General features: G+C 43.3%; 1 protein-coding gene across 3 annotated transcripts in view; it reads right to left on the bottom strand.

The window, feature by feature from the left end:
- Positions 1 to 2,472: 2,472 nt before the first annotated feature.
- Positions 2,473 to 13,426, bottom strand: part of dctd (dCMP deaminase) — a 52,235-nt gene continuing 41,281 nt past the window's right edge. Inside the window, exon 5 of one of the 3 annotated variants that reach the window (XM_076295822.1) lies at positions 2,473 to 3,565. In XM_076295822.1, coding sequence (XP_076151937.1) covers positions 3,324 to 3,565 — 242 coding nt within the window. In that variant the 3' untranslated portion in view covers positions 2,473 to 3,323. Of the gene's footprint in view, positions 3,566 to 6,247; positions 6,352 to 13,426 lie in introns of those variants that run through there. The other 2 variants (XM_076295823.1, XM_076295825.1) reach the window with 2 other exon arrangements.

A 13,426-nucleotide genomic window follows, 5' to 3' on the forward strand; every position in this document is an offset into this window, starting at 1 on the left:
CTTCTCCCCCGCACGCCTGGACCCCAACGACTTTAATCCACACACTTCTAAGGCCCGGTGAACAGAGTGAAGGACATCGTGTGAAGAACAGGGGGGGGGGGGGGAACAGGGCGGCGGGGGGGAAAGAAAGGAAAAGAAAAAAAGGTCAGGATGGAAGAAAGAGCGGAGAAAGAGAATTCCCAGAGGGCTTTTCTCTCCCCTGCTCCGGCTCAGTCCTGAGACGGTTCTGTATTAACACCCTGAAGATGAGACGCCACTGAATCAATTACCCACCTCATCCCCTCGCCTCTGTTCTCAGCCACTTGGTCCAGGGGAGAATGGAAATGGAAATGTCAGGTTCCCTTTCATTATCAGCACAAGCCCCCTGCGTGCACACACACACACACACACACACACACGCACGCACACACACACACACACACACAGAGGCCTAGAGAGAAAGAGACAGGTGTGGCCTAGTGATTTCAAATCTGTAGTGTGTGTGTGTGAGAGAGTGTGTGTAAGAGAGACAGAGTATTTGTGAGAGTGGATAGGTGTGGGAGCCAAGTAAGCAACTCTCCACCATACAGTACATATTCTCTTTATTATTATTCTCTTTATGTGATGGAAGTGATCCTTATATCAAAGAAAGTTTTTTGAGACACAGCTATTCCTAGCCAATGACATATTGGAGTATAACTGCAACTCACAATAAACAAATATACTAATTATCTGTATTTTATACACATCAACTTCATATACCGTCAAATTTTGGCTGAAGTGTCACTTCCTTGGTGTTTCAGGTGACCTATGGGGACTATGAGAACATGTCTAATCAGTCCCGGATATAGACTGCTCAGATTAGGGGAGCAAATACAGTTTTTGAGTGGGATCATTTTTCTAGTCACGTAGGTTTGGATTTTTCCAGACATTTCTCCAGCAGTGGGGGAGTTAGTCACAAAAAGTTGATAACTGAGTAAAGGTAGGGAGGTTTGGGGCATGCTCCCCTGGAAGAACATTTGTTAAAGCTACTCTTTATATGAGGACTTCTGGCGAGTTTTGTCAAAAGAAATGGAAAGACTGAGTTACAAATATGACAGCCTAACCATCAACAGACTCTAGGCATCTGCTATGAAAAACTGGGGAAAAAATGGCAGTCCCCCCCCCCCCCCCATCAAGATTATTTACATTTGATTTCTGAGGAAGGCTTGCTTGAGTCTGATGGAAAAATATTTGTGCATAGTGTATAAGGATATATGGATGCAATTCATTAGCCTAGGTTTCTGAGCAAAGAGTTTGTGAGATATTTCAGCGAAAGTAATGGGTGAAATATTCATGTTCAATTTCATGTAAGTTCAATGTAAATTTTAGGTGTAATGAGTACTCAGCGAGCAATACAATCCAGAAGGAGGGATGTGAATTTGGACGCAATTTCAGTCAGTCGGCTTAGGCTACATATTAAGGGGGGCAGAAGAAACATTTGGGGGGGCAGCCCATTCTAGATCCGGCCATGTGTCTAATGACTACAAAGGCTTATACCATGTATGGAACCTGCAGCCACATTATAGACTAATAACTACAAGTGGTCCAGTTGTGTTGTGTTTTTTTTGTTTTGTTTTGTTCTTTCCTCAAGATGTAATTGGAAAAAGTACTCATAAACACCTATGTAGTCTCAAACTTTATACACCACTCTGATGACACATCCAGTATGTTTTTCCAAGACATTACCAGTGTATTACTCGGTTCAATGGGAAGTGGGCAACTAAATTAAAGGCACACTATGCAGGTTTTTTAGCTTAATATGCAAGTTTTTTAGCTTAATTTACCTTCATTTAACAGCTTTAGAGTCATTGGAATGGTTATATTACTTTTTTCGGGTTGAATGGTGGCCGTCTCGCTTCCCCCTAGCGCCTTTGAGCGGGAAAAACCACCCTTGCAACTTTGGGGCGGCGGGCCGACGGCCTCAGTGTCAAGAAGTATAACGAGTGTAACGAATTGCTTTACTGCATTCAAATACACATACACGCCAGGCACTGGCTAGAAAAAGGTAGGGATGGAGTTTCTCAGACATTAGTCATGACCGAGCCAGCGAAAAAGAAGCAAAAACCGAGAAAACAGTAAGTAAATTGCCAATACTGCATAGTTTACCTTTAAAGTGGCAAGGGTGGGCTTTGGCAAAATGGCAAAAGCCCATTTCAAATGTCAAACATCAGCCTGCAAAGTAGCATTGACCCATTTCCCCCAAACCTGATGCAGCAGCGATGACTCATCAGAACACAATTCAACATGGCTTCATGTGGCCCAGCCTTGGACAGCCATTTACCTCACTGATTATACACACCAGAGTTACAACAATTTGGTTTCACAGAGTAAACTTCCCATGTAAAAGAACAATTGGGGAAAGGACTAGTCACTTCAACCACTTTTGAGACCTATTCCCAACATGAACTGTTCACTGATGATTAGCAATTAACACACAAAAAAAACACAAACTTGGTTGATTGCAAGTTTATTTTGTCACAGCAGTAGTGTAGTCACACAGAGGATGTATTTTGGTATGTAATATGGTGTGGCATCTAATGAAGAATAGTTAGTCATTCACATCAATGCCTTCAAAATAAACATGAGAGACTGACTACATCTGAACCTGGCTGTTAGGAGTTAAAAGTAACAATTTCAGAAAGGAAGTACTTCAGTGATAGCTGTGGAATATTATATGTACTAGCATTATACCTGCTGTATAATGTGCCAAGGCCCAGAAAGAGTAACAAATTCAACCATTTACAAAATGATTAAGGTGAATAAACAGTGTGCAACTGACCACCTTCCTTGAGTATAGTGTTGGCACTTTTTACACTGCAAAGCTTTTAATAACAGAAAAAATACAATTTTAAGAAATAATAAAACATTTCCTTTTAAAGTTTACTAAAAAAAAGACTAAAAGAAAGTAAAACAGACTAAAAACACCACCTCCCTAATGCCACCTCCCAATTCCCACTTGTTTATTTACAGCTGGTGCCAGAAGTGCAGGCACACACGCACGCACACACACACACACGCACGCACGCACGCACACACACACACACACACACACACACACACACACACACACACACACACACACACACACACACACACACACACACACACACACACACACACACACACACACACACACACACACACACACACACACACACACACACACACACACACACACACACACACACACGCACACACGCACACACACACACACACGCACACCCAAACTGATTAGCATACCAGAGAAAAGCAGGCGTGCGTTAAAAGGGAAATATCAAAACACACTCCACGCCGTCTCAAAGTCAGAGGTGCTTCTTCAGATGCGGTGCTTGTGAGCGGTGTGATTGTGTGGAGAGGGAGAGAACAGAAGCCATCAGTGGCGGCACAGGAAGAGCGCCGTGGAGAGGGCCGTCAAAGAGCCGCCAACGCCGCCGCCCGCTCAAGGATACCAGGCTCACCCGGTCACCCCAACAGGTTCTTCCCTCCAGAGTGGTTAATTGAATTAAAATCAATGACAATCTTGCTGCGACGCGGCACAAATTGCCTAACACACAAACACAGAGATGCACACACACAACAAAAAAAAGGATATGGATTAGGAGGTTTTCTTTCTTAGAAAAGGAACGTTTTAGTGAACTTTTCTCTTGTGCTGTTTTGCTTTCAACTCACCAGAACCTGAGTGAAACAGGAAGCATAAGGGGGGTGTGGGGAAACGACAGGAAGTGAAGGGGGTGGGGTGGGGGGTGGTGTGGCACAAGCAAAAAAAAAGAAATTGCTTTCAAATTCGCACCCTATCACTATAATCTCCCCCAGCAAGCGGAGCACTTTGAAGGAGCCAATTACCCAGAAGTCCACAGGGGAGAGAGAGGAGTGGCAGCACCTCCAGGAAGTAATGACCAGGGCCCGGAACCTTTAGGCCCCGTGCTCCAAACCCCCCCCCACCGAGATCGAGCCACCCAGCAGGGGGCCAAACTTTCCTCTCAGCCCCCTCCTTTCATCTCTCCCTCTCAGCAGATCCACTAACCCCCCTCCCTCTTTCTCTCTCGCTCTCTCTTCTCACCCTTTCAATGCAATTCTTCCTCTGCAGTTCCCCCCCCCTTCATCAGCTTCCTGTGTGTGTGTGTGTGTGTGTGTGTGTGTGCGCGCACATGTGCAATTTCCGTCCATCCCTTCATTCTCCACTCGGACTTATTTTATTCCCTCTCCCTTTTCCTCCTCTTCCATGTGTGTGTCCATCATCTCCCACTGGCCCTCTCTGTGCCATGACTCAACACACACACACACACTTTCTTTTATTTCTTCCTTCAGCTAAGAAAATCCATGTCCCACTGCCATGGCCTCTGTCATCGCATAAAGTGCTCTCCATTGCTCCACACACTTCTCCCATCTCTCTCTCTTTACATTCGTTTGTTTTTTTCTCTTTCCCATCTCATCTTCTCTGAGTGCTGGTCTTTGCTGCATGAGTGTCGCATACAACTCCATTAAGAGGAAAACACAACGCAACATTCACTGGGCAAACCAAAGAATCGAAAACACAACGCAACATTCACTGGGCAAACCCAAGAATCGAAAACACAACGCAACATTCACTGGGCAAACCCAAGAATCGAATAGGGCACTACTACTACTACTGCAGTCTTCATTCGGCTTTCTCTCAGCACCTCAACAACAGCCACATACATACAGAACACATATACACTGCTCAAAGCACATCAGAAAGCAACACTTTGAAAGCATGTCAGATCTTAATGGGGGAAAAAACATCATACTGTATATCTATACTGATATGGACCGGTAATGTGTAACAAAAGGATGCCACATCATTTTTTGGAAATGAAAATTATCAACTTACAGGGGGTGGTTACGGTTGGGGGCAGTCAATGGTATCAATTCCTTCATCCTCCAGGAACTGCCTGCACACTCTTGCCACATGCGGCTACCCATTGTTGTGCACCAGGAGGAACCCAGGGCCCACAGCACCAGTACAGGTCAGACATGTGACATGTGTCTGAAGCAGTCATTCCAATACCTAAGAGCAGTGTTGGTACCGTTGTCTTGCCCGTAGAGATCTGTACGTCCCTACAAGGACATACCTCCACAGACCATCAATGACCTACCACCTTGCCGGTCATACTGAATGATGTTGCAGGCAGCATAACGTTCTCTACAACAATTCCAGACCCTTTCACGTCTGTCACGTGTGCTCAGGGTGAACCTGCTCTCATCTGTGAAAAGCACAGGCCGCCAGTGGTGGACCTGCCCATTGTGATTTCTATGGCAAATGCCAATTAAGCTCCACGGTGCTGGGCAATAAGCACAGGTCCCTCTAGAGGCCATCGGGCCCTCAGGCCACCCTCTTGAAGTCCGTTTCTGACCGTGTGGTCAAAGACATTCACACCAGCAGCCTGCCGGGGGTCATTCTGTATGGCTCTGGCAGGGCTCCTACTGTTCCTCCTTGCACAAAGGAGCAGATATTGGTCCTGCTGCTGGGCTAAGGACCTTCTACCACCCTGCCCAGCTTTCCTAGGATCTCCTCCATGCTCTTGAGACTGCGCTGGGAGACACTGCAATCCTTCTGGCAATGGAACATATTGGTGTGCCATTCTGGAGGAGTTGGACTACCTGTGCAACCTTTGTAATCTCCAGGTACTGGCTTATGCTACCAGTAGTGACACTCTGGGCTCCTACACACAGTTGCGTTCCGTCAACGCATGCCAGTGGGTGTTCCCAACGGTAGCTATGCAAATGACCTGAAGTATAACCGTAATTTGATTGGTTGGTCCCGTCCGTCGATTGGCCGGTGCCGTCTGTCGGTGCAGCAAAAGCTGAACTTCTCAACGCGAGCAACGGGAGAAAGGCAACGCAACGGACCCACAATTCAGTTCGGCAACGGATGACGTGAGCCCATGTAAAGTGAATGGTATGCGTCTCCAGCACTGCAATGCACGCAACTGTGTGTAGGAGCCGTCAGGGTTCCCACTTTAAGTCAAATGTAAAATTCCATGACTTTTCCCTGAAAAACAAAATTTGAATTTCCATGAATTTCCATGACTATAATGAATGATACAATATACCGACCAATGGTTTCAGAGCAGACGCGTAGACTTTCCAAAATTCCATGATATTCCAGAAATTCCATGACTCGTGGGAACCCTGGATCACTGATTTTAGCCAAATGTGAAATGGTGAAAAATCCGTCAAGAAGGATAAAGATGGAAAAATGATTAGTTGCCATCACCTGTAAAACCATTCCTGTTTTGGGGGTCATCTCATTGTTGCCTCTCTAGTTCTGTTGTTACACCAAAGCAGGTGAAACTGATTCACAACCACCTGTATACAGTGGGGAAAATAAGTATTTAACATGAACATTTTTTTCAGTAAAAATACTTCCAATGAGGCTATTTGCATTTTCACCAGATGGTGAAATTAATTTAGGTAATCCACACATATATAAAAATAAGTAAAGTTATGTGTAATAAAGTGGAATGACACAGGAAAAAAGTATTGAACACGCCTACTGAAATTTCTTAAATACTTTGTGGAAAAGCAGTTATTTGTAATGACAGCTTCAAGACATTTCCTGTATGACAAATCTAATCAGTCGCAGTATTCAGGTGTAATTTTGGCCCATTCTTTTAAACAGATAATCTTTTAACATTGAAGATTCCAAGGGTCCCCCTCCTGATAGTTAAAGGAGAATTCCGGTGTGATATTGACCTAAAGTGTGTTGAAACATGATACCGAGTGTGAACGTATGTCTCATAGCTCATCTCGGCTTGTCCCCTGCACTCCAAAATCTGGCGCTATTTAGCCGATGCTACAGTGGGCAGTGCTTCGACTTGGCCAGCTTCACTCGCGGTCCGCGCGTGGGATCACGCGGTATCACGCGACTTTAATTTGTATGTTTGCAGCCGTAGAAGAAACGCAGGACAAATTAAACATTCTGGTTTTCTCCGAGTGCAACGATGATAGACAGACATCATTTGGACAAAATATAGAGCATATTAACCTCCGTTGCTCAGCCAAATGCCTTCCTGTTACGTCCTGTTATCACGGAGTTACAGGCGATAAACGATTTTTGATGGTCACAAGTTTACTTCATTAGCGGTTTATTTTTTTGATTATTGAAGAGTGTTTTTCATTTAAAGGTTTGACTTTGTGCTTATTCAGTAGAGCATTTAGTGCTCTTCCCAATCCCAGACGTTCACATTGCATGTTTGTTTGTAATGGATGCAACCGCGAGATAGGCTACGCGTTTGACGGCAATGAGTTGTTAACGGACATGAACCAAGACATATAGCCCAGCAGCAATCTAGGGACTGTTTGTTATTTATTGAAGGGGCCACCGGAGGAATTTTGAGTGCTTCAGTCAAAAGTTGCATGACCCTCCCTTGCCTGCTAGAAATTGTTCAATGACCCTCCGACAGAATTGTTAAAAAAGACATGACCCTCCCCTTGGCAATTGTCGCATGTCTTCCGCCCGCGCTGCTTTGCGCCACAGCCACACACTGTGATAACGTTCTTAAATCAATCTTTTGTGAGCTTGCATGCTACCAGTCCTTCCTTTTCAAATGTGTTGCGCCTGTTTGCACAATTTCACAAATAATCATATGTGATTAATAATATGACAAATAATCCCTGTGCATGGGGACCGAAACAATGCATGCCAACTTTTTCCGTGTTTATCACGTATTTTAACTTTCCCCAGCTGTCTTGCCGTAGAATAGGCTATCCCATATTTTAATACTCTCATAACAACCCTGCCATCGGGCCTGTCTCTGTGTTGCACTTATGTAATTTCACGCATGTAACACTTCAAAATAACATTTGCTAAATTAACCTTACATTTTTCAGTAGCCATAGGTGTGTAGATTTGAACAAAATCTGGTTTGGTTCTTAACGGGAGCATTTACTGCCTGGAATATCCGATTTTGTTTACCACGCTCAGAGTTATAGTGCTGGCCTGATGGGTCGCCTATTTACACCGTTTCAACGGCACATGGACGGTTAGACCGAGAATTCTCGTCGTGAAATTAAAATTCCACTGGAGCTCCAAGCGGTTGTGTACACGCAGCCTTACAACACTGTTTACAGCTCTTTGAGTCACGGTAAAATGTCATTTTTGGTACATAGCTAATTTACACCTATGGTGTGGGTGGTTGCGTCTCTTTAGGAGTCCGCTGTCTTGGTTTGTATAGAAATGGATATTAAGTGACACATACACGCAAGATGGTGGAAATACGGGACCGACGGTAATAGGGGGAGTTCCGATATGTTGCTAGTGACAAAATATTAACTTTCAGTGTTTTACGATGTCTTTGTCATGGGGAAGTGTTTTCCCCCATGCATTTATTCTAGGCTAGTCAGTGACTGCCGTGAGAGAAGCGGGTTCTGTGTTTCGTTCATGTCAGTGACTGACGCGAGAGAAGCGGTGTCTGTGTTGCGTTGCGTTGCGTTAATTTATTTTCATTGGGCATGCCGTGCCGTGCCGTCCCGTCCACAGCTCTTCAGTTCTGACAAAGCCGAAATTACTCCTTTTGAAACAATGAGTGCAGAAAGCGCGTTTGTATGGTTATATTGCTTGACGGGGGGGATCCCAAGCAGCTTTCAGCCATAAGGCTACTTTGAGAACATTTCAATTCACCCGACACTAATATTCAAAATGTTGAAAACTATTTCGGCATAGCATATAAAGCAGTTTAATTAAATGGAATGTTAGTTGTAAACAAACAAGCTACTTGGTGAGGCTTGGCCTCACAGATGCGCTCGTGCCTTAGATGGCAGGAAAAATCTTCAGCCTATTAACTGACCACCCGATTCACGTTGGCTGGGGGGGAAGGGGGGCCATCAGACATTTGTGACCAGTTAATCCGGCCCTGCCCCCAACAAATCACACCTTCCCACCTCTGACAGCTTAAAAGAACTCACAGACCTATTCACAAACCTGCGGCATTTTGCAGTGTTTTGAAATCCTATGCAGCTACAGGAGCTTCCAATCGAATTTTACATTGTAGGCATAACTAACATGCAATAACGCCACCAACAACAACCAAAACTAGGCTAATCATTGTCAAAATGTAAATTAAATGTAACATTATTGTGAATCAAATTAAAATGTTCTCTTTTGCAAACATAGGCATAGTAACAGAATAATTTAATAATGTTACAAAGATACTACATCAATCCGTATGTTTCATTAGGCTACTAGGCTATTTGTTTTGCCTTATTCTTGATTCATTTAGGCTAGGCCTTTTTATTCAGGGGCCGTATTCACAAAGAATTTTAAGGCTAAAAGTAGCTCCTAACTGGCGAATTTAGGAGCAACTCCTAAAAATAATGGGCGTGTCACTCCTAACTTTAGGACTCCTAATTTTTTTCACAAAAAGTAATTCACGAAGCATTTTAGACCTAAAAGTAGCACCTAAGTCTGGGACAGCTTAAAAGAAGTCGAGAGGACCTATAAGACCTATTCATAAACAGCTTTTTGTGGCATTTCACGTTGCGATGTTTTGAAATGCGCTATGTGGCAACAGGAGCTTCCAATCGCGAGGGAACAATTTTGCATTCATAAAAGGAATGCAATAACGCCACCAACAACAACCAAAACTACTCATTGTTAACATGTAAATTAAATGTAACATTTCATTGTGAATCAAATTAAAATGTTCTCCTCTTTGCAAACGTAGCCTAGGCATATGGTGACAGATTCATTTAATAATGTTGCAAAAGTACTGCATCAATCCATAGGCCTATGTTTCATTAGGCTACTAGGTTATTTGTTTTGCCTTACTCTTTATTCATTTAGGCTAGGCCTTTTTATTCAGTTATTAATCATCTTCCGTCCTTCTCACTACTTGTGTAGCGCACGCATTCTCCGACCTGTCACCTGTCACTCATCATCGGAAGGGAGGTGTTTGGAATCATTCCCGCGTTACAATCGTCAGCCAATCAAGGTGGTCACTTCAGTCAAGCTCGTGCATGAGTAATGACGTCATCTATAGCAACGAAGACTCACTCCTAGTTTAGGAGTTGTCTGAAAGGCTTTGTGAATAACTTTTAAGAGAAAACTCCAAGCTAAAATCTTTTAGTGCGATTTAGGAGTAGCCTACTCCTAGTGGTAAGATAAAAGCCTTTGTGAATAGCCTACGGCCCCAGTTATTCATCATCTTCCGTCCTTGTGTAGCGCACGCATTCTGAGACCTGTCACCTGTCACTCATCTTCGTAAGGGAGGTGTTTGGAATCATGCCCGCGTTACAATCATCAGCCAATCAAGGTGGTCACGCTTGCCCATTTACACAAATTAATGGTCGAATATTACTGATGATGATTGTTATTTAAGAACATGCAGTGTGCGTAGGGCACCAAAAACGTCTTGCTCGTAAAAAAGCATCATACCGCACATTGTGGCGGGTCTGTTATTTACTGTAGGCTGCGCAAACCACAGGGCAAACCTGCATTCGAGGCCTTCTGTTGAAGAATTTTATATAAAGCCTGCGCTAACAGTAATCCTGCCCCTGATAGGCCTACCACAGCTGTGGATATGTGTGGAATGTTCAAGTAATAACACAATCCAATGTGTGTCTCAATTGTCCCCCGCTGACCACCTCACACATTTCTCTAGATTTTGCAACGAATTTACATGACACAATGCCATAAAATATGCCAGTTTTAGGACACAGAATAATGTTTGTAATGATACCAGTTAGGCCTACGTTTAACAGTAACAAGTGTAATGAGCTATTCATTGTCGAAGGTGCATGGTCAAGTAAAATTCTTACTTTGGAAAACAAACATTTGCCGATATCATCGCCGATCATCAGAATATTGCTCTGGACTGCAGGTAACTTGTTAAGCCAGTGGTTCTCAAACTTTTATTTAATTCCCCACTTTGATCAAGGGGCATGACTGATGATAGTGGAGATAACGTGTTATCCCGAGGCCTTTGCCAGTCAGCATCTCCAACGGTAGTCCACCCTATTAAAAATATAAGTTTTCGATGTCCCAAACGGAGAGACATAGGCTACTTCATTGTTTTTAACGATCTCTATGCTACTCACAAAAATGTAAGCATGGGGACATGATGAAGTAGGCTATCCAACTGTCGTGTGTTAAATTATTGTGATTACAAGCCAGTGGTTTTTAACCATGCGTGACTCGGACATCTAACTAAATGCAACAGGCTCATATCGTCCTCGCATTCGCAAAATGAGGACCAGTGTTTTGTCAAATTGCAAATAGCTATTCGTTTTAACGAATTTTTATGATAGTAGCCTATACAAAAAGCATACTATCTTAATCTTGGAATATTGGGAGGGAAGTGGCGCGTCTGCAGTCAGCCAAATATGAATGTAATTCTGCGGCATAAAGCAGATGTATTTGTTTATTGTACAGAAAAATAAAAATGACATGTCAAGCAGTCAATTGACTACATTGCAGTCAAGAGGTAGGGCAAATTAAGACACTGTTTTGATTTGCGTAGTTGCATTGGCCCCAACACTGACAATAACATAGCAGATTTCGATTTTCGCTACCACCGTGTAGTCAAGCCTTAAGCCATACCCAAGTAGCCTTAATCGAGGTAATGTTTAATTATGCATGATTTATTTTGTTATTGAATTCGTAGGCTGGGATTCCTCTCGGTAACAATTATGTTTGGTAGCCTCCTGCTTTTTCAGAAGGGGCGGCAGTCAGGCTACTGACAGAGCGATGTACAGTGGCAGAGCGACGCACAGTGGCTGAAAGTGGTACTAAAGCTTCACGCAGCTTCACGCCTCGTAATGCGCGACTGAAGTGGCCATTTGAAAGCGATGCCCACTGTACCAACAGGTTTGAACTTTGAAAAAGCACTGGTAGTTTATTTACAAGACGATTTATACAGACAGTACCTTCAGGAAGTACAGTTCCCCGCCATCTTGAATTTAGTCACGATAAGTAGCTTCCAGTAGCAGCAACTGGAATCCATACATTTCCATGGAATTATTTTTGGAATCTGATCCCTTATCATACCCGTTCATTCGTGACTAAATTCAAGATGGCGGCGAACGATAAACTTCCTGAAGGTACTGTCTGTATAAATTGTCTTGGAATTGTCTTGGAATTCTGCTTTAACTTCCAAAACTGTTCAATTGGATCCGTCAGGGCCTTGATTTCCTTTCTCTGAAACCAATTGAGTTTCCTTTACTGAATGCTTTGGATCATTGTCCTGCTGGAAGGTCTAGCCATGTCTCATCATCCTGGTGGATGGCAAGATTCTCCCGGAACAAAATGACTCCATTCATCATTCCTTCAACTGTATTAAGTCTGCCAGTACCATGAGATGAAAAACAGCCCCACACCATGATGCCTCCACCTCTAAACCTCACTATTGGTATGGCATTTTTAGGGTGATGCACATATATGGTGTGTAGTGTGACATCCAAAAAGTTTTTCCCCTGACCAGAATACATTCTCTTAGTACTTTATAGACTTTTATCGAGCTTCGACATGTTTTTCTTCAGTAATAGTCATGCAGGGTGAGCGTGCATAGAGGCCATGGCGGTGGAGTCCATTTGCTATGATTTTCTCTAACAATTGTACCTACTGCCTCAAAGTCTCTCTGGAGCTTTCTCCGAGTGGTCCTTGGCTCTTGGGTTACTCTTCTGACTATCCTTCTGACTTCCTGGTCAGAAATCTTGTGAGGAGATCCTGTGTATGACCGGTTGATGATGCAGTGATGTTCCTTCCACTTGCAGATAATTGCTCCAATACTGCTTACTGGATGATTCTGAAGTTTGTGTTTCTGTAACCAGTTCCATTGATGTTTTGCAACAATAAGGTTGCAAAGGTCTTGGGAGAGCTCTTTGCTTTTACCCATCATGAAATGTTTCTTGTGTGACACCTTGGTAACGAAAAACCTTTTATAGCCCATCAATATGTACTAATCCAGCTTATATTAATTTGCACAAATTAATATAAGCTGCTTGTGTACTGTTTTTTCTTAGCACGTTCAATACTTTTTCCCTGTGCCATTCCACTTTTTTACTCATAACTCTACTTATGGACATTAATGTCTGGATTTGTATGTGTGGATTACCTAAATTAATACTACTGTCTGGTGAAAATTTCACACAAATAGAGTCATTGGAAGTATACTTTAAGTATACTATAAAAAAATGTTGACATGTTCAATACTTATTCTCCCCACTGTATCCCACAAGTTTGATTGACTTCATGCTATACTCCTATGAAAAAGTGTTCCCTTCCCACACACACACACACGCGTTCAGGTGCATTAACAAAAGATCAAACACCAGCGCGTCTGATGGATGGGGTTCCCCAACAATCTAGCATAGATCAAGCTGTTCACTGGGCATGTGCATGGCCGATTCAATTCTTTATGTTGGGGGCGAGGAACACCATGCACTC

Source organism: Alosa pseudoharengus, unplaced genomic scaffold, assembly GCF_046254945.1.
Source record: "Alosa pseudoharengus isolate Yale_2024_CS ecotype anadromous, Long Island Sound unplaced genomic scaffold, YU_APseudo_1.1 YU_APseudo_1.1_scf_2, whole genome shotgun sequence".
Lineage (NCBI taxonomy): Eukaryota > Metazoa > Chordata > Actinopteri > Clupeiformes > Clupeidae > Alosa > Alosa pseudoharengus.